General features: G+C 39.2%; 1 protein-coding gene across 2 annotated transcripts; it reads left to right on the top strand.

Moving 5' to 3' along the window:
• Window positions 1-11: 11 nt before the first annotated feature.
• On the top strand, window positions 12-20,671 carry LINS1 (lines homolog 1). Of its 2 annotated transcripts, none has more exons than XM_046010136.1 (8): window positions 12-104; window positions 867-906; window positions 13,277-13,777; window positions 13,908-13,997; window positions 14,830-14,971; window positions 15,905-16,495; window positions 17,683-17,854; window positions 19,676-20,671. In XM_046010136.1, the coding sequence occupies exons 3-8, from the start codon at window positions 13,355-13,357 to the stop codon at window positions 20,556-20,558; spliced, it is 2,301 nt and encodes a 766-aa protein (XP_045866092.1). In that variant the 5' UTR covers window positions 12-104; window positions 867-906; window positions 13,277-13,354; the 3' UTR covers window positions 20,559-20,671. The 2 variants fall into 2 exon arrangements, with proteins under 2 accessions (XP_045866092.1, XP_045866091.1); XM_046010135.1 differs by having other exon boundaries at window positions 867-910.
• The last annotated feature ends 1,197 nt before the right edge of the window (window positions 20,672-21,868 follow it).

Raw genomic sequence — 21,868 nt, 5'->3', positions numbered from 1 at the left:
GAGATCGGCTTGTGCGTTCCCCGAATTACGGTGGCCTGGAGGGTGGTGCTGTTCGTTCGAATGGCGGTGTAAAGGCTGGGTCTCCCAACCCAGATCTCCGACAGGTAACTGGGAGCGGCAGCGGAGCTCCGCGGAGGGGAAGGCGTGTGTACGGCTGACTCAGAGGCTGGTCCAGGGGGCTAAGGCTGGGGAGGCGGCAGTCCCCAGGAAGCGAGGAGAGGGACGCTTGGTGCCGCAGCCCCCTCTCAGTGCTCTTCAGAGGAGAGTGCCGGGTCCGTGGCTCATTTTTCCGTCCCTGAGGCCCCATTAGCTACTACCAGGCTGGACTTGCCTCGCCTGGAGAGGAAAAGAGGACTCTTTTTCGGAATGGCGGTGACGCTTCAAGAGCTTTTCTGCAGGGACAGCGACCCTCACGGATTTCTGACAATGAAGGGGAGAGGAGAATGGAAAATACGCGAGATGGACATGTTTATTGAGTGCCTGTATTCATTTAGCAAGTGTTTATTGGCCGGGCACTCTTCTAGCCGTTAGGGAGACGACAGTGAACGAGGTATATACAATCAATGGTCCTCGTGGAACTTACGCTTTGACAGGGGAGATAGATAAACAAAATAATTACATAGGGTTAGGTTAAATAAAGTCAAGGAGAATAAGAGGATCGAGTTTGCCTAGGACATGTCGACTATTTTAGATAGGTGATCAGGAAAGGTCTCTGAAAAAGTGACATTTGAGCGGCGATCTGAATGGGGAGGAACAACCATGGCAAGATCGGGGGTATGGAGCGGGGCGGAGGGAAGAATTTTGCAGGCAGGTAGAATCAACAGTGCAAAGCCTCTGATCCTGGAATAACCTTTGATGTTTAACAGAAACGGCAAGAAAGAAGACCCGCGTGCGTAGTCAAGCAGAGTGGGTAAGAGGGAGAATGGTAATAAGATGGGGGATGTGGGCGGATGGCAAACCTTTGCGGGACCGTGTAAGCCATGGTAGAGAAGTTACAATATCGTATTTATGTTTTGAAAAGATCGCTGGCTGGCTGCTCTGTGGAAAAGACTAGCGGGAGCAGGGTTGCTGCAAATGCGGAAGACTATTATAGTAATCCAGACAAGCGCTAATATTATTTTAAATTAAGTCATCCAGTACACCAGACATTTGGCTACCACCAATGTCCAGACAGAATGGCCTCCTTATTTATACAAAGGAAGTAATTTAATGTATCAGTTGCTTTTATGGAATGAGATATAGTAAGATGTTGTGTGATAGACAGTGGTCACTGCAGACCCTTTCGATTGTCTTCTTTTACACTATCATTCCTTCAAGAATACATGTTTTGGTGCTTTCCTCATGAGCTACCTGTTGGCCTATATAAGCAAGGAGCTCAGTCTTGCCCAGGGAAGCTCATAGTCAAAGTGTGGGGAAACCAAACCAGAAAATAATTATAGACAATGCAGTGATATAAACACTTCAGTATAGGCTGAAGGAGTTCTTGGCAGGGCCCCCTAATCCTGAGTTGGATATGTAAAAGGCTTCCCCGGGACTGCAGATTTTCAAATTAAAGGTTGAGAGCGGGTGGGAGAAGGTTGAATGTGGCTTAGTCAGAAAGAATGTGCCAAGCAAAGCTTGGGAACCCTTAAAGTTCACGGTTTCCGAGAACTTTAGAGAAAGCCTGTGGCTTAGTGTGTGTGGCAGATTGGTGAGAGGACTCCAAAAGGCAGATCTTGAAGGACTTGCTAAGCTATGTCCAGGGTTGGATTTTATCCTAAGGAGAATGGAGAAGTTTTTCAGAAGAAAGTGGGTGTAGGGTAGGCTAAGAAACAACGATTTAGCAAGAAATCTGTTCGTTGTCTGGGTGGAAGTGGTGTACTACAGTAATGCCAGGGAGGGTGGAGAGAAGTGGGCTGAGGAAGGGTTCAGAAAAATGTCATATTTTTAGCTGGTATACCTAAGAGATATGGTCACCATAAACTTAGAGGCTGAGGAAAACAAGTCTGAGGGACCATAGAAGCTGAGTTCAATTTGTGCTGAAAGTGCCTGCGGGCCCTCCAAGTAGAACTCTCTGATGGCATTTAGCTACTTGAGTGCAGAACCCAGAAGACAGCTAGACCCTAACTGGATTCTGAAGTTGTCAGCATGGAGGTAGTGATCGAAGACATTGAGAGAGTCCATGAAATTGCTTTAAGAAGGGAAAGGACATGGAGGACTGAACACTTAAAGATCCCAACATTCCCCCCCCCATTTTATTGTGAAATAATTGATATACATTACTATATCAGTTTAAGGCAAACAGCACGGTAGTTTGATTTACGTATATTGCGAAATGATTGCCATAGTAGGTTCCGCTAATATCTGTCTTCTCCTATAGATACAATAAAAAGAAATGAAAGAAAAAAGGGGATTTTTTTTTCTTGTGGTGAAAACTCTTAGGATTTACTGTCTTAGCAGCCTTCCCATGTATTCTACAGCTGTGTCAGCAATAGTCACCTTATATCCCTAGTATTTCTCTAACTTGTAGTTGGAAGTTCGTACCTCTTGGCCACCTTCCTCCAATTCCCCCTCCACCCACCCTCTGCCTTTGATAACCACAAGTTTGATCTCTTTTGCTGTGAGTTTGGGTTTTGTTTTTTATTTGTTTACATTCCACATATAAGTGAGATCATACAGTATTTGTCTTTTTCTGACTAATTTAACTTAGCACAATGCCTTTAAGGTCCATCCATGTTGTTACAAATGGAATGAGTTCCTCGTTTTTTTTTTTTTATGGCTGAATAATATTCCATCGTAGATACATACCACAGCCTTTCATCCACTAGGGCACTTCCACTTCCATCATAAATAATGCTGTTAGGAACACAGGGGTACAGATGTGTTTTCAAGTTAGTGTTTTTGATTCTTTGGGGTATATCCTCAGAAGTGGAATTGTCATATCATAAGGTAGTTCTATTATTAATTTTTTAAGGGTCCTCTATACTGCCTTCCATAGTGGTTGCACGAATTTACATTGCCAGAAGCGGTGCACAAGGGTTCCCTTTTCTCCACATCTTACTAGCATTTGTTATCTCTTTTTGATGATGGTAACTTAACAGATGTGAGGTGATATCTCATTGTAGTTTTAATTTACATTTCCCTAGTGAGTGGTGATGCTGAACATCTTTTCAGGTACCTTGTTGGCCTTTTACAGATCTTCTTTGGAAAAAGGTCTATTTAGCCCCTTTGCCCATTTTTTTAAATCGGATTATTTGTGATTTTTTTTACTGAGTTTTATGAGTTCTTTATATATTTTGGGTATTAATTAATTCCTTATCAGATGTGTGGTTTGCGAACATTTTTTTTCTATTCTGTAGGTTTTCTTTATCTTGTTGATGACTTATTCAACTATGCGGAAGCTTTTTAGTTGGGTATAGTTCTACTTGCTTATTTATTTTGTTGCTTGTGCTTTAGGTGTCATCAAAAAACCATTACCAACACCCATGTCAAGGGTCTTTATTCCTGTTTTCTTCCTGGAGCTTTAGGTCTTACATCTAAGACTTTGATCCATTTTGAGTTAATTTTTGTGAGTCTAAGATATGGGTTCAATTTCATTCTTATACATGTGAATATCAGATTATCTCAGCACCATTTATTGAAAAGACTGGCTTTCTCCATTGAATATTCCTGACTCCCATGTCAGATATTAGTTGGCTATATATATGGGGCTTGACTTCTGGGCTCTCAGTTCTCTTCCATTGGTCTGTTTGTTTTTATGCCAGTACCATACTGTTTTGGTGACTAGCTTTATAGTATAGCGTGAAATCAGGAACTGGGAGGCCTTCTGCTTTGCTCTTTCTCACAATTTTGTGTGTGTGTGTCTGTGTGGTTATTTGGGGTCTTTTGTGTTCCATATAAATATTTGGAGTGTTTTTTCTATTTCTGTCAAAGTATCATTGGAATGTAAATAGGGATGACATTGAATCAATAGATGGCTTTTGGTAGTATTGACATTTTAACAATATTAATTATTCCAGCCCAAGAACACAGGTTACCTTCCATTTATTTGTGTCTTAGAATTCTTTCCTCAGTGTTTTGTGATTTTCACAAATCTTTCACTTCCTTAGTTTCACTTATTCCGAAGTGTTTTATTATTTTTGATGCTATTATAAATGGAATCAATTTCTTTATTTCTTTTTCAGAAAATTTGTTGTTAGTTATAGAAATGCTACTGATTTTCATATTTAATTTTGTATCCTGAAACTTCAACTGAATTTATTGATTAGATCTAACATTTTTTAGTTGAGTCTTTAGGATTTTCTTTATATAAAATCATATCATCCACAAACAGAGATAGTTTTATTTCTTCCTTTCCGATTCTGATACCCTTTATTTCTTTTTCTTGCCTGATTGCTGTACCTGGGACTTCCAATACTGGAGCATGCTGAGGCATGGAGAAAGATAGAGTGGGACTAGGAGGTCAAAGGGAAAATGCCCAGCATGTGACATGCTCTTGGAAGATATCCTTTCCCCCTCCATCTTTTGTAGGAGGGAGAGGTCCGCTTGCAGTCATAGTGGACCAGCTTTAATGACTCTGGTGCTAGACAGAGATGATGGGAGCCTCTGTCCTCTTGTCTTCCAGACCTTCTCAGTGCCTTAGCCACCCTCATTAGCCTCTCTAACTTTGGCGCCACTCTCGAACTTTCTGTAGACTCTAAACACTCATTTATTTGTTTGGACAAAATGATTGCTGTCTTAGTTGGGACAGGAACCAGAATCCTAAAAGATAACCTTTGTTTAGAGTGCCTCAGTTTCTCCCTCTACAATCACAGCATTTTCATTAATAGGGCAATATACAATAAGTGTCCAGTTGGGCTGTGATCAGATTTGAACCTATTGTTGCATTAAGCCAAAGCCCAAATTCTGAGTTTCCCAGTTGATTGGTAAACTGTAGTAACTTTTCATATAAAAAGAAGCATTTTTTCATTGTAACATTGGCCATGAAAGTAATTATTTTTCTGAATTTAACTATATGGGTTGTTTAAAGAAAATCTCCTAAAGAAGATAGTAGCATTTTTTTTATTGTTGTTGTTTTCTGTATACAAAGAAGGATTAAATTACTAGCAACTTGGTTTTTAAATAATTTTGAAATTCGATGATGACAGAATGTTTTCTAATGAGTAGACTATGCACTTAAAATTTCCACCTAGTTTTTACTTAGAAATATTTTTTAGGAAAATAGCTTAACATTTTAAAACATGATACTGCTCAGTTTTCTATCTATGAATTTTTAAAATCAAAGTTCTGATACATTTACATATATATTTAGTTGATATTCGTGAAATCCTATGCATATTAACGCTTGGGATCAGAAGACTGATGTCGATAGCTGCAATTATTGTATATTTTTAAAAAGATTTTTTTTTAAAGATTTTTTTTTTTAATTTTAGAGATAGAGTGCAGGCAGGGAGAGGAACAGAGGGAGAGGGACAAAAAGACTCCCTGCTGAACGTGGAGCCCACTGCTGGGCTCAGTCCCACAACTCTGAGATCATGACCTCAGCCGAAATCAAAAGTCAGATGCTTAATTGACTGAGCCACTCAGGCACCCCTGAAACTATTATATTTTTAATTGAATTGTTAATTTTGAGAAATTGTAGATTCACATGCAGTTGTAAGAAATAATACAGAGAGATCTTGTGCGCCCTTTGACTAGTTTCCTCCAATGGTACTGTCTTTTACAACTGTCACACACTATCACAACCAGGATATTAGCATTAGTATAATCCACTGATCTTGTTCAGATTTCCTGTCTTACCTCTGTTTATCTGTGTGTATATTTAATTCTGTGAAATTTTTATCACATCTGTAGGTTAGTGTTGCCTTCACCAGTTCCATGATCACAAGGATCCCTTGTGTTGGCCTTTATAACTCTACCCACCAAGTGGGAGGAGACCTCCCTAACTTCTAGCAACCACGAATCTCTTCTCCATCTCTCTAACTTTGTCATTTCAAGGATGGAACCACTCAGTATGCAACCTTCTGAGACTGGCTTTTTTCTCTTGGCAAAATTCCCTAAGAACTATCCAAATCATTACATGTATCAATAGTTCTTTTCTTATTGCTGTGTAGTATTCCTGTATGGTGTGAATGTACCACAGTATAACCATTCATACACTGAAGGACATCTGGATTATCTTCAGTTTCTTGATATTATAAATGAACCTGCTTTGAACTCTAATGTACAGCTTTTTATGTGAATCTAAGTCTTCATTTTACTGGAGTAACTGCCCAGGTTTGTAATATTTAGGTCATACAGTAGTTGCATATTTAGTTTCTTATTTTGCTTTAAAGATTTTATTTTTTTAGAGCAGTTTTAGGTCACCGCAAAATTGATCAGAAAATACAGAAACTTTCTGTATATATTCCTCCTGCCCCTTGCATACCCTTCCCCTGCGTTATCAACACGCCCACCCTCCCCCCTGAGTGCTAACATTTGTTACAATTGAAGAACCTAAGTTGACACATCATTATCACCCAAAGTCCATAGTTCATGCTAGGGTTCACTCTTGGCTGTACACATTCTCTGAATTTGGACAAACATACAATGACACATATCCACTTTTATAGGGTCATACAGAATCCTTTCACTGCCCTAAAAATCTGTGCTTCACCTATTCACTCCTTTCCTGCACCCCAATCCCTGGCAGCCACTGATCTTTTTACTGTCTCTGTAGTTTTACCTTTTCCAGAATGCCATGTAGGTGGAATCACACAGTATATAGCCTTTTCAGGTGGGCTTTTTTTAACTTGTACTATGCATTTAAGGTTCGTTCATGTCTTTTCATGGCTCAATAGCTCTTCCTTTTTAGCACTGAATAATATTCCATTGTCTGAATATACCACAGTTTATTACCCACGTAAGGACGTCGTCACTGCTTCCGAATTTTGGAAACTATGAATAAAGTTGCTCTGTGTATCTGTGTTCAGGTTTTTGTGTTGAAATAAGTTTTCAGCTCCTTCAAGTAAATACCAAGGAGTGCGATTGCTGGAACATATGGTTAAGAGTATGTTTAGTTTTTTAAAGAAACTACCAGACTGTTTTCCAGAGTGACTGTACCATTTTTTTTTTTTTTTTTTTTAAAGATTTTATTTATTTATTTGACAGAGAGAGAGATCACAAGTAGGCAGAGAGGCAGGCAGAGAGAGAGGAGGAAGCAGGCTCCCCGCGGAGCAGAGAGCCCGATGCGGGGCTCGATCCCAGGACCCTGAGATCATGACCCGAGCCAAAGGCAGCGGCTTAATCCACTGAGCCACCCAGGCGCCCCACTGTACCATTTTATAATCTCACCAGCAATGTAAAACTAGTTTGGTTCTCCATATCCTCTTCAGAAGTTGGCATCACAAATTTTTATTTCATCTGTACTGAAAGTGGTATTTCCTGTGATTTTATATGTTTACCAGTGGCTAATGTGGTGAACATCTTTTTGTGCACTTTTTTGCCATTTGTATATCCTCTTCAGAGGAGGGTCTGTTTATGTCTCTTGCCCATTTTCTGATTATTACTATCTTTTGAAATACTGAGTTTTGAGAATCCTTTATATATTGTAGATACTAGCCTTTTGATTATGTGAGTAGCGAATATCTTCTTTCAGTCTATAACTTATCTTTTCTACTCTTGAAAGGGTCCTTTGCAGAGCAAAAGTTTTTAATCTTGTTGAGATCTAGTTTATTAGTTTTTACTTTAGAGACTGCTTTGACAGCCAAGTTTAAGAACTTTTTGCCTAGCCTTGAATCCTAAAGATTTTTCTCCTGCTTTTTTCTTTTTTCCTAAAAATCTTAAGTTTTAAGCCCATGATGCACTTTGAGTTAATTTTTGTAAAAAGTTGAAATCATTTTAAGTGAAGTCAAGTCAAGGTCTTAGTCACTCATATTAAATTGCCTTTAAACTATTGGTGGCTGATAATCAAAGTATAATCTGTGGATAGTTTGGCTTTTCATCCTGGGTTTGATGTAGCTTCTGAAAGTAATTTAATATAAAAATTCAATCAAATGGATGGCCTGATTAATGTTTTAACCTTTGGTTGCTGAGTATCTTTTGAAAAAATTGAACTTGGTTTGCATTAGAAAGTTGTATAGTAATTGACCTTGAGTTTAGATATTGTGCAGCATATGAAAATAATTCTAAGGATAGGTATTCTGATTTACAGTACTGTAGGAGAAAATCTAGAAAGTGTTAAAAATTAGACTGTGTGAGTTACAGTTTTCACTTGGGAAGGTTATTAGAAGTCCTCTATTCCTCCATATTCTTGAGACTTGGAGCATCAGAGCAAATTTGGGGAGGACCAGAGGCTTTGATATTAGACTGTGTAGGTTCAAATCCTGGCTCTGCCACTTAACTAGCTCTATAACTGAATCTCTCCTTGCCTTAATTACCTTATTTGTAAAATAGGTATGATAATTATCCACCTCATAAAGCTGTTGTGAACTTAATACTCACTTAAAACCATGTTTGGAACATAATAGGCATACAATAAATTTTAGCAATTCGTTTTCTTTTTCTTTTTTTTTAAGATTTTATGTATTTGAGAGAGAGTGTGTGTGCCATGCACACACAAGTTGGGGGAGGGGCAGAGGGAGAACCAGCCTCCTTGATGAGCAGGGAGCCTGATGAGGGGCTCATCCCAGGACCCCAAAATTGTGACCTGAGCTGAAGGCAGACACTTATGCAACTGAGCCACCCAGGTGCCCCTAAACTTTAGCAATTCTTATTCCTGAAGCATCAATTTTGTGTGAAGATGAGTGGGAATACAGTACTTTTGTATTAAGACATGTATGCTTCTGTTAGGAATAGAATACACAATTCAAATCATTTACAGTACTTAAGCAGTAAAAGAGAGACCTGAGGCAAATTTTATGCTTGTACTGGGTACCCCCTGTGGCCACCTGGTAGTCATTCTCTGCCAAGAGGTATTTTCCAAAAAAAAAAAAAACCAAAAAACAAGCAACAACAACAAAACAGACCTCTTTAAAAACACTACCCATTTCTTGTCTTAATTAGACCTTTCCTATATCCAGTACAGCTGGTTTAAAAACTTGTCTGAGAGGTGTACCTTCCTCCAGACCAGCATGGAAAGGAGCTTGAGATATACTACCCCTGTAACAGACACTTCAGGAAAAAGGTGTGGTTGGTCAAATACCCTAGTTCATTTTTTCAGGATTTGTCTTTTCATTTAATACCATAAATCCTTTTAAAAAAAAAAAAAGGCTATAATTCTCAATAGGCTACCCACAGACATTTGTTTCAGTGCAGATTTCTTTGGCCAGCATCAAAGACATTGTAATGAGGAAAGAGTGATGCTTAGTCATAGTTGAACCAGCCTAGCATCTGTCCTCTTCATTTATTTGGTACCTGTGAAGGGAGGGAAAATTCTTTCTCTGTCCTTCACGGTCTTCCAGCTGAATGAAGACTCAAATTTAGATGAGACAGGTTAACAGGAAAAAGAAAAACAGTTTTATTACATGTGCACAGAGGCCCGGGAATGACATTGACACCTAAAGAAATGATCAAGACAGGCAGTTTTTATACATTTTTAGACAGAGAGACAATAATCTGTGACAAATTGACGGGACAGAAAACCTAACTTTGGACACTTTAATTAGTAAGGAATTCTTAAGAGAATTTGGGTTGTGCTAGTAAATTCGTAAAAGGATTATTTATACAGACTTCCTGGCTCTCAATTTCTTATCAGTGGAGATCAGGATGTCTCTACCTTCTGATTCTGGGAGGTTCCCTCTAGCATGGAAGATTTATTTCCTGTTTTCAGGGGGCAGGGGAGGGTCTGAGTGTCCTTCCTGCACAGGCTGTCTCTGAAGTAACTTTTACCTAAAATAATCAATGTGCCAGAGTGGCACGTTTTGGGGCAGCCTGTCTTTAGCACCCCTACACCTGCCTGGCATTTGTGGGCCCCAGCTAATGCTTTTCAATCTGATTACTCATAACTACTCTTAGCAAAGAACCTAGATCCCACGATGATAGAAAATGGCCCATTCCCCCCCTGAAATGCTTGCTTGCTTGCTTATCTATGTATCTATTTATTTACTGGTATTCACTTTAGTTTTGCATGCTGAAATGTTTGAACCATTTGAAATGACCCTTTTTTAGGTCAAAAATGGTTGAATACCCACAATTTTATTTACATTAGTTGTAAAATTTAAGGACTTAAGATTTATAGAAGCGGGGCACCTGGGTGGCTGAGTGGGTTAGAGCCTCTGCCTTCGGCTTGGGTTGTGGTCCCAGGGTCCTGGGATCGAGCCCCGCATCGGGCTCTCTGCTCGGCGGGGAGCTTCCCCCTCTCTCTCTGCCTGCCTCTCTGCCTGCTTGTCATCTCTGTCTGTCAAATAAATAAAAATCTCTAAAAAAAAAAAAAAAAGATTTATAGAAGTACTATTGAAAGGTTTTTTAAAAATATTTATTTATTTATTTATTTATTTATTTATTTGACAAAGAGAGCACAGGGGGAGGGACAGAGGAGAGAATCCCAAGCAAACTCCATGTAAAGCTTGGAGCCCAGTGGGGACTCGATCCCACAGCCTTGAGGTCATGACCTGAGCAAATACCAAGAGTCTAATGCCTAACCGTCTGAGCCAACCAGGTGCCTCTTAATGGAAGTATTGTTACTTCTATAGCATTGAAATAAAAATAATTTCATTTGTGGCTAAAAATTACAATAGGTTTGGGGCACCTGGGTAGCTCCGTGGGTTAAAGCCTCTGCCTTCAGCTCAGGTCATGATCCCAGGGTCCTGGGATCAAGTCCCACATGGGGCTCTCTGCTCAGCAGGGAGCCTGCTTCCTCCTCTCTCTTTGCCTACCTCTCTGCCTACTTGTGATCTCTGTCAAATAATAAAATCTTTAAAAAAAATTACAATAGGTTTACACATATGATATTAGTTACAACCTAAAATAGTCTATTGTCACAGAATATTTGACATATAAAAATGTAATAGTTTATGTCAACTTCAATAAAAGATGTCAGTAGTCTTGTTGGGAAGAAATGTTATTGTCATAACTAAAATATAAAGTGAAATAAGTACAATGGAAATGGACCCTGAAGTAGAATGTGAAAGCTAGTTTCTGTTTGTCGCAGATAAAACTCATCAGACAATTAAGAAGATAATTTTATTCAGGCTTTTACAACAGGGAGAATGTTCATTAATGGGACACCTCGCAAAGAAGAAGGAGGAAATGTGGGGGTTTAGGAAACAAGGGCAGTCAGTGTGAAAGCGTAAAGGTGAGGTCAGTCTGGGAATATGGTGAGCCCTTTCCTGGAACATTAATCATTCTTGCTTTCCAGGAGCACCGTGTTCAGGTAACAGATAACATTGAACGCTATCAGATGGAACAAGGTTCCTGATTATTAGTTATGTTTCCAAATCGTGTGGGATGTTCACCACAGTTTCAAAAGAGGATTCAGAGAAACTTTACCAGGGAGAATTTCATTCATAACTTTAAGTTACCATCTATAGGGCTCTTCATACCCATTTTTACACTATAGGACAAAAACAAGGCAGTTTTGTCCTGTCAGGGTGATCTGGAATTGAAATTCCTTAGAAGCCAAGCAAGGGGGAAGAAACCAGTGGAGAGGGAGGTGTAAAGACCAGGGGCAGGCCAGTGGCCGTACTGGAGAAGTGAGACCCACTGTCAGTGACAGCCCTTCTAGGACTCCTCCAGCGAGGACCAAAGATAAAGATGGACTATGGACTGGGCATTTATAAGTGGGCCGGAGTAGATGGAGGCAATCCTTGGACTTTATTAAAGGATAAATTGGAAGAGGACAAAGTCATGACTCATACAAAATGAACTTACTGTATCAGTGATTTTATTTAACTCATTAGCTAATGAAAGAACTAGGCAGATGTCACAACCGTTTTAAAGGAAAAATTAAAGAACCATGAATTTATATGGAGTAAAGGAATGTAGAGCTGAGTTTACAAATAGAAGCAAAACTGGCTTTCCCCTGCTGAGAGGAGGGTTGCCCCTCCACTGGACAGTTATGTGCATGTCTATAGGCAGGAATTATTTGCATTGCCATCAGCAATCAACAAATTTACAAAGGTATGAAATAGCTCAAAGGCAATGAAAGGACTAAGCCCCAAAGGATCGTATTCCCAGAGGCTTAGCCTTCCATTGGAAGGATATTCTGTGATTTCTAACTTCTGCCAAAGTCTTAAGTTTTCCCAGCTATGCTTGCTCTGTAGCAACTACATTAATAATCGTATTACCCGTAAAATATCCTCTAATACTCATCTATCAGTGATCGTCCATGATCCTTGCTTTATAAGCCATTCCTGACCCTAAATGCCCTTTCCCTTCTCCTCACTCTTGCTGGTGTCTATCATGTCAGAGTCCAGGACAGCGGGAGGGTCTCAAGTTGTATCCAGCTACAAGTACAGTGTGCTCACGTTTGGACTACTTTTGCATAACATCTTGTCTTTTTCTTGGCATGGCGTTTTTCATTTTTTTATTTAAGGTTGAAAGTGCTGGCCAAGGATCTTCCTCTTATTTAATTTTAAGTTGTGAATTAATCATCAGTCACCGCATTTGACCACACCGCATTTGGCCACACAGCAATCTAACTAGGTTTTTCATCAGTTAGTTGAAGGTGAAAGTTAATTAATTGGAGGTGGCCCCGGGGGTGTCAGCCTGCATGGTTATGCCCCCAGCCCCCAAGGGAGGTACTACTGGCATCCAGTGGGTAGAGGCCAGGAATGCTGCTAAACTTCCTACAATGCACAGGCCAGCTCCCCCACAACAAAATTATCCAGCCCCTAATGTCAGTAGTGCCAAGATTAAGAGGCCCTCATGGCCCATTGAAAACTGTTAGAGAAATGAAGTTTCTACTCTGATAAAATTAAAAATAATTTTATGGTCTTAAATCTGTCTGGAAAGCATACACTTCATTTTTACAGTCTTAAAATAATGTTCTTATTACCAGTCTTCCATTTTAGAAATTAAGCAGTCAGTATTACCTTTTCCTTGAGAGGCTAAATGATTAAGTGGGGACAGATGCCTTTCCCCTGTAATATGATATATATATATTTTTTTAAGATTTTATTTATTTATTTGACAGAGAGAGATCACAAGTAGGCAGAGAGAGTGAGAGGGAAGCAGGCTCCCTGCTGAGCAGAGCCCCCGATGTGGGACTCGATCCCAGGACCCTGAAATCATGACCTGAGCTGAAGGCAGCAGCTTAAACCACTGAGCCACCCAGGCGCCCCTGATGCTTATAATTTTACAATTATTTTTCCTATTTTAGGTTTTACTGAAGAAACATCTTACAGATTTGTCACATTTCTGAGACTAATATTTACGGTTTGGAATTGTCAGCTTTCTCATGAGATGCATTTTGGCAGTCCCAATGAAAGCTTTCCTTGACGTTTTAGAACAATTATACAAGAAGGTCCTTCTGGGAGCCACACTTGAAAATGAGGACCATGATTACATCTTTTATCTCAACCCAGCATCTTTGGATCAAGACTGCTCCACAACCACCTCTTCGGAATCCCCAAACCCCCATGATGTCCAGGACAAGCATCAGCCATCCTCTGCCAATTTGGCTACCATTTCTGTTGTGCCTGTGTGTTTGAAGAACCACTCGCCGATAGGCAGTGCCCGAGAAATAGCGCTCCTTCAGTTAACAGTAATCAAAGTGATGATAACCAGAATATTGTCTGTTGAAACTGACTTCCGTGCAAAGGAGAAATACAGAGATATAATTAAAATTCTTTTGAAATCGTCTGATATCGATTCTAAATTAGTAAGCCATTTTTTTTCTGTGGGTTTTTGTTTTGTTTTGTTTTGGGGGTTTTTCTTTAGATCTAGATGTTTAAAACAGAAGTTTTAAAAACATTCAGTAATAGTGGGTAAGTTTATTTGTTTTCCCGTAGACCTGTATGTTCCAAGACTCAGATAAATTGTTATCTCACATGGCTGCAAAGTGCCTTGCATTACTTCTGTATTTCCAGTTGAGAGAAAAGGTAAGATAAGTAATCAAATTATGCTCTTTTCTTTCATGGTTTCTTTAAAATTGTTCTTTGACATTCGATTTTACCCTTCAGATGTTTGTATCAGTAAAATGTTTGCTCTTTCAATAACAGAAATCCATAAAAGTATAAGAATATAGTAATATAATAGTGACTTGTATCAAAGATTAGAGGCTTAAATATGTCATAAGTCATGATAAATCAGTTTCTTCACTTGAAGGGTGGGTTTCAAGTCAGTCTATAAGTTCTTCAGTTTCTCAAAGGAGCAAGTAGGCCTGCTTCCTTTCCTCCAAAAAAAGATTTAGGAACCGTTTTTACAGGTTCAGTATAAAGAAATGCTAAGAATGGCCCTCAGCATGATGAAAAAAAAACACAAACAAATTGAACATCAGATTTTTCTGTCTCTAAATTAGTTAATAAATGTAAGCATCTCCCGATTTATTTAAGCTATAAGTACTTGTTCCTTTTTCAAAGTAACATTTTTTTTCTATATACAAAAGGTGGCATTTTACTAGTAGAAAATTTGGGAAATGAGAGAAATATAAAGAACAAAATAAAAATCACACATCATTCTACCACCTAGAAATAATCATTGCTAATATTTTCATGTTTCATGCTGAGCCTTTATTTCTATAGCACAGTGAATTTTTTTACTTAGAGAGTATTAGGATATTTGTGTCTTTCTTGTTTTACCAAATACTAGACTCTTTTTGGGGGGGTTGGGGGCAAGGGAGTAAACAGTATTTTACAGAGTTGTATATAATAGGTAATTTGCAATTGTAAAGAAAATTTTCTAATATAACTTGCTATTTTTGTTTTCTTATAGATAACATTTAGCAATTCCTGGATTGCTTTTTGCCAAAAAAATCTTTCTGAATACCCTGAAAATGAGAAGGCAGTATACTGCCTCTGGACCCTGACTTTTATAATAAAAGAAGTCTTTAAAGATACATGTTCCCAGAAAACAGGTACAAATTACGGTTCCCCATAAATGTCATTCTTTTGCTCCCAAGGACGATTATATTTTATAATGAAGATTAAAACTTACTTTATAGCATTGATCTGTCCTGAAGTATGAAAAACTAAAGAATCTCACTCCAAATTTTTTGACTGAAGATACCTTTTTAAAATGAAACATTATAAGGAAAAAATTAATGCTATTATTATGTGTCCCTTTTGATATTTGTAAAATGGATAATTAACTGTAGTTATTAGCTTTGTTCTTTTGTTTGTTTCAAGTTTTTATTTAAATTCTAGGTAACATATAGTGTAATAGTGATTTCAGGAGTAGAAGTTAGTGATTCATCACTTACATACAACACCCAGTCCTCATGACAAGTGTCCTCCTTAATCCCCATCACCCATTTAACCCATCCTCCCCCAACCACCTCCCCTCCAGTACACCTCACTTTGTTCTCTGTAGTTAAAAGTCTGTTTTCTGGGGGCATCTGGGTGGCTCAGTCAGTTTAGTGTCTGCCTTCGGCTCAGGTCATGATCCCAGGATCCTGGGATCAGGCCACACATCTGGCTCTCTGCTCAGCAGGGGCCTGCCTTTCTCCATGTTCATCTGTTCTGTGTCTTAAATTCCACATATGAGTGAAATCATATGGCATTTGTCTTTCTCTGACTGACTCATGTCACTTAGCATAGCATACTCAAGCTCCATCCACGTCATTGCAAATGGCAAGATTTCATTCTTTTTCATGGCTGAGTAATACTCTATTGTAGAATATATACCACATCTTATTACCTGTTATTCTGTGCCTTCGTTTGTTCACATTAAACCATCCAAATCCATTTTTTCATCTTGTAAAGTGATATTTATAAAAATTGAATTGTAAATTGTTTTATGAAGCCTTCACTTTTCCTCTTGTTTATAACTACTGTTTTTCTCATTGCAGAAATTTTAAAGCAGTTCCTGACTTCTTTTGACACTATTTTCGAAGTTTTTTACAGTTCGTTATTTTCTCATCATTTTGAACGCTGCCAAGATACCTCTAAAATAATAAACAGCTTGATATGTTCCCTGGAATTACTTGAACTTCTTATAGCTTCCAGAATCCACCTGAAACTACATTTCACTTGCCAGAGGATTTTATTTTTGAAACCTTCTTGTGTGCTAGACGTTATTACCTGGCCTGTTCAGGCTTTTGTCAAAAGGAAATTTATCATTTTCATCAAAAAGTGCCTTCTCTGGAAAGTTGGTGAAGACCTTTGTCGGGGAGCTAGCCCTGTCCTAATGCCGCCAGATCAGCATTTAGATGTAGACATGTTGGCTTTAGCTGATGCTGTCTTGCGAGCTATGGATTTGGGCTTATTGAGGACGTTGTCTGTCCATGGAAAGCCTCCCTGCTTTGGTGGAGTGGAAGTTCAGCCTACATGTGAGCTTATCCCTGGTCCAGATCATGTTATTCTCAGAGCAGCAAGCCTGCTTATCATTAAATCCTTAGAAATCAAGTTTCAAAGTCTTACTTCAGCAAACGAAATGAAAGGTAATTCTCTGAACTCCTTTTGTGTGCAAAGTAATGAGCAGTTGTTTACTGATACAAAGTAATTCATAATTTTCAAATCTCAGGACTGTAACTCCACTGATTAAATGTACATGTTATCATAATTATAATTAAATTTTCTTTAAAAAATCAGAATTACACTAAGAACATGTCAACATTTTGTGGGCTACACTGTACAGCATAATCTAAGTTTAAAAACAGAGATGCTATTGAATCACCTCAAAGCACATGATAGAAGTCAGTTCAGATATTTATAGTATCTCATTCCTATTTTCCTTCATAAAATTGAGTAACTACTAATGTAGATTATCAATAACTAGAAAGTGAATTAAAACTAACATGTGAGAAGTTACATTGATTAAGAAATCATTGCACATAATGTCCAGGATGTTAACTCAGTCCAAAGACAACTGTTTAAAGTAGGGTATTCAATTTAGGTGTGGGGGGAAGACATGTCTTCCATTTCATCTGCTAAAAAAGAATAGTTGATGTCTCTAAACAAACAGCATATAGTTTTAGTGAAAGGTTTGAATTGTAAGCAGTGACTTCCCTGAATTGCTTTGGATGTCCTAACTACAAGGTACTGCATACTAGGTATCATTCTGTGTGGTTATAATTTACAACACTAGGTGGCATATGTTCTATGATTCAGAGTTTTAAATTACAGCTAAAACTCCCCAAAACCTTTTTTGGTTTTTGTGCTTAATACTAGTACTTTCTTTTAATACTTCAAACAAACAAAAAAAATTTCCTGTTATTTTAAAGCAAAATGATTTTTGCTGGGTTGCTCTGTTGCCTCTAGTAACAGACAGCTGCGGCATCCCGTGAAGTGATATCTTTTGTCTACTATTCATTTATTTATATGCTTTTAGCAAGAATTCATGTAACTCTAGTTTCTCTGAAATAATTAGTTATCTGGTCCTTGCGGTGAGTGGATGATCTGGTTGTACATTTTAGTTGTAGCCTGTTGAGTGAGTCACTTTTTTTCCTCTGACATTCAGTTTCCTAATTTGCAAAGTGGAGATAATCCCTAACTCGCAGGCTTTCTGAAAGTGTGAATCACGACAATCCACGTTGGAGTGCTTGAGATGCCTATATATAAAATTATCGTAGGATATTAATGCATCCAGAAGCAGTCGGCTGCTCTTTGAAATGTGCATCTGTTGAAGTTGATTTACAGAGTTTCATGTCTGAGTTACTGACCTTCTTAAAGCCTCACCTTCAGCCCTCCCTTCAGTCCCACAATCCGTGTGAGTGGATCTCCAGGGTCTTCATAGAACAGGACGATGACATGTTGGAGGCTGCCAAGGCATCATTGGGCATCTACCTAAAGTTGACCAGGCCAGTATATTTTGAAGTAATTTTACTAACTGTGTGCCAGAAAAGCAGAAAACATTTTTAATAATGTGCTGGACATACTATTTAGTTTCCATCATTAAGGGGAAAAGAAAAATCCCTAACAATCTTGTGGTTTCCTTGTAAGTTCCAATTCCTTGCTTTAACCCTGCCCTACATGAAAATGAGATTACATCTGAGTTCTCATTATGAAAACTTGGCTGGGTCGGCAGATCTGGGGGAGTGGAACTAGACCGGGGGGCTACAAAGCACGGGTTCTGGTTTCGCTTCATCTGTTTTACCTGTGCGGTCAGGAGTAAGCTCGTACCATTGTCCGAACTTTCATTTAATCGATGTTTAAAAATGCTGTTCGCCCCCAACGCTAACTTTTCCATCATGAGCCTCAGTGTGGTGATTTTGGCCTTTTTAAAGGTAACCTTTGCCTTGGAAGTAACCGAAGTAGCAGCTCAAAGTTTTCATTTTATCATACACTTGAATGGGGGCTGGTAGCAACTTGAGGCGGGTCCCCGAGGTTGTCGTGAAGCTGTTACTGATGACACGGCGTGCTGAGCCTGTTCGTGCTTTATTAAAGCGGCTGTATGTGGGCTCCTATCATCCTGTGGCAGATATCTGCAACTGGCTATGAAGCTCGTAACCGATGACCTTCTACACTGTTGCTGCTCGGCTTTATTAAAACCCTAAAGTATTTGCTTGATTTCCATTTCTTTCTTGGCTTCAGAGAAAGGGCTTTCTTACTACTGCCTGACGGCGCAGTGCTGTCCTGCCAGTTTGTACTTGCGTTATGGCTGTGCTGGCAGTGACTGCTTTCAGACTCTGAGCATTCGGGGCCAATTTTCAAAAGGTTCTAATCAAGAACACAAAATGCCGGCATGTGATTTGAATTAGGCTCCCAAACGGTGCTGAAAATGCACATGCCGATGAGCCCCTTAGAATAGATCTGAGTTGTATTCACAGCTGACTCCTTACTGCTCAGGGAAGAGGAAGCCTCTGTGTTAAATCTCTAACTTTCTTCACCTCACTATGTCCAGAGAAGCATGTGCTCATGCCGTTGTATTTTTTTTTAATGTAATTTTTTTAGTTAAGATCGTTTGGTTATTAGTTGAGATTTTTGCTCAACTAATCTAAGCAAAAAAAAAGGAGGGGAGGGATTTATTAACTTACTTTTAGAAATTCATTCCAAGGGGCATTTTGGCAGCAGATAGCACTGTATGTAATAGGGATTCAATCATGTCGTGGGTCATAGCTCTTTGTCTGTGTCTCGCAACCCTGAATTCATTCTCAGGCGGGCTACCAGCAGTGCCTGGCTAACAGCAGCCTTTCGGTTACCATCTTGAATAGCTCCAGCAAGAGTCCCAGGGGTGGGGATCTGATTAGCCCTCCGGGGTCACAGATTCATGCTGGGTGCAGTCATTGTAGCCAGGAGCATGAGGCGCTTTGAGTGGTCAGTCTAGGTCCCGTGCCCACCCCTATCGAGAAGAGGGTGGAAGGAAAGGAAGGAGCTCAGTCTCCAGCCACATCTTACCCTCTGTAATTAGTTACCGGTAGGAATGAGGAACTCTGATATCAAGAGACAGGAAAACAGAGGACTTCTGTTCAACAGACAATAATTAGAACTACCAAAGTCCATGAATTTTATTTATGGAGTTTGTAGAGGAAGAGATTGTTTTGAAATTTTTTCTCTTAAAATAATGCATAGATTAAAAAGTAATCTAATAGGTGAATTTGTGGTATGTGAATTATGTCTGTTAAAACTGTTGTTTTTGTAAAAAGTCGTTAATCTGGGGTCTCCATTACTTTGATTTTCAGACAACGTAGAGCTACTGAAAGCTCGACCCAAGAAAAAGAAATGTGGAATCATCACACACATGAATATGGCTATAATCCACACTGTATTTTCTTATTCTTACTGAAAAATATAGGATTTGATTCTTCAGTTCTTCTTGACTTTTTGATTTCATCGGAAACCTGTTTCCTTGAATATTTTGTTAGATACTTAAAATTACTGCAAAAAGACTGGGCTGTTTTTTTCACAATTTGCAAGGATTTTGACCTAACGGCATCTAAAGATAGCATAAATATTTGCGGTTGTAGCTCCTCACTTGTTCAGGACGGAAGCAGCAACCAAATAGAACTTAGCCCTTCGGCTGCTTTTGGTCGTCCCGGAAGTGTTCATGCTTCAGTGTCCTGGGCTTCTGATTTTTCTTCTGGATCTCTGAGCCAGCTTGTGATGTCCAAGGAGACCCACGCCACACTCCAGGCTAATAGTCTGTCTCCCCAACGAGCCTCCCACAGTCTCGTGGATTATGATAGCTCTGATGATTCTGAAGCAGAAGGCACAGACCAGCACTCAGCAAACAGTAAACAAACATCTTTACACCAAGAAGCAATGAAGAAATCTGAGGACACAGTGGGAACAGGTACGGGTGAAAAACAGCTCAGCCTGGAGCATCAGTCAAGGCCTCTGGTTCCAAAACAGTCTAATATTCCCTTCTCTGTCAATTGTGATAATGTCCCAAAGAATGTCTCTGAACTGGGAGTATCCTACAGGACGCTGAAGTGCTTTGAAGAGCTACAAAGTGCCATTTACCGTTTGCAAAAGAAAAATCTTTTCCCATATAATGCCATACCACTTTTGAAGTTGTTGAAACATATTGAGGCAATATATAACGAGAGCATGAACACTTTGTGAAACAGCAGCATTTTATTTCCAGGAACTGTTTTTCCCTGCTATAAATTGTGCTGTAATATCATCGTAAAAATAAATAAATAAGTACCCTCAGAAGCATTTTCTAAATCAAGTCTGTCCTTTTGCCCTTTCAGAGTAGCCTCATGACTGACAAAGATACCTCAAATGACAAGTCACCTGCTACGGTTTTATGTCACTTGAAATTTACACTGGTTCAAACTTAACACAAAACTTGGGATGGATATTGTATTAGTTTGCTAGGGCTGCTGTTAACAAATTTGCCACAAACCCGGCAACTTAAAAGCAACAGAAATTTATTCTCTCATAGTTCTGGAGACTAGAAGTCCGTAATCAAGGTGTCAGCCAGGCCACGCTCTCTCTCAAGGTGCCAGAGAAGAATCCTTCTCCGCCTCTTCATATCTTCTGGCGACTGCTGGCAATCTTTGGTGTTCTATAGGTTGGAGCTGTGTTAGGCCAGCCTCTTCCTCTGTTGGCACGTGAGGTTTTCCCTATATAGGTGTGTTTCCCTATATATGTCCAATCTCCCCCTGTAGACACCAGTCATTAGATTAACAGCCACTCTCATCCAGTGTAACCTTATCCTAACTTGATTACATCAGCAGAGACCCTACCTCCAAATAAAGTCACATTCACGGATTTTGGGTAGATGTGAATTTTGGGAGGGATACTCTTTAATCCAGTATACTTATTATTTCCCTCGGAGGTGTTTACTTTTAATGCGATAGCTAAAAAAACTAAAATCTTAGCAGGTTTTGTTGTTGTTGTTGTTGTTGTTGTTGTTTTTAAGAGAGATCAGCTCACTGTTTATGTGGATGGATGATCCATTCTGTGAACATGAGTCTATTCTTTAAAGCAAATTTTTAATCACTAGATAGTTTTTCTACTTAAAACTGTTGTGGGGGCACCTGGGTGCCTCAGTCAGTCAAGCGTCCGACTCCTGATCTCAGTGCAGGTCTTGAGCTCAGAGTCATGAGTTCAAGCCTCACATTGGGCTCCACAGTGGAGCCTACTTAAAAAAAAATAGTGAAAATAAATCATTTTGATACGGATAATTGTATTCTGTGTTTTTGAGGGGAAGCAGTAAGGCTGTGGTAATCAAAACAGGTCAGTACTCATTCAAGTAGAAATGGAAAGATCAGTGGAGCTAAATAGAGAATTCCTAATTAAGATAGCGATGAGATGCTAACGTTAACTGAATAGAAATGCAGAGGTCAAAAAGTCTGGTAACAAGAGTTGGTATACACTGGTGTTTCTACATAATTTAAGAAACACATTAGGGACACCTGGGTGGT

Source organism: Meles meles, chromosome 6 (assembly GCF_922984935.1).
Source record: "Meles meles chromosome 6, mMelMel3.1 paternal haplotype, whole genome shotgun sequence".
Classification (NCBI taxonomy): domain Eukaryota; kingdom Metazoa; phylum Chordata; class Mammalia; order Carnivora; family Mustelidae; genus Meles; species Meles meles.
This window is presented reverse-complemented; position numbering and strand designations above follow the sequence as displayed.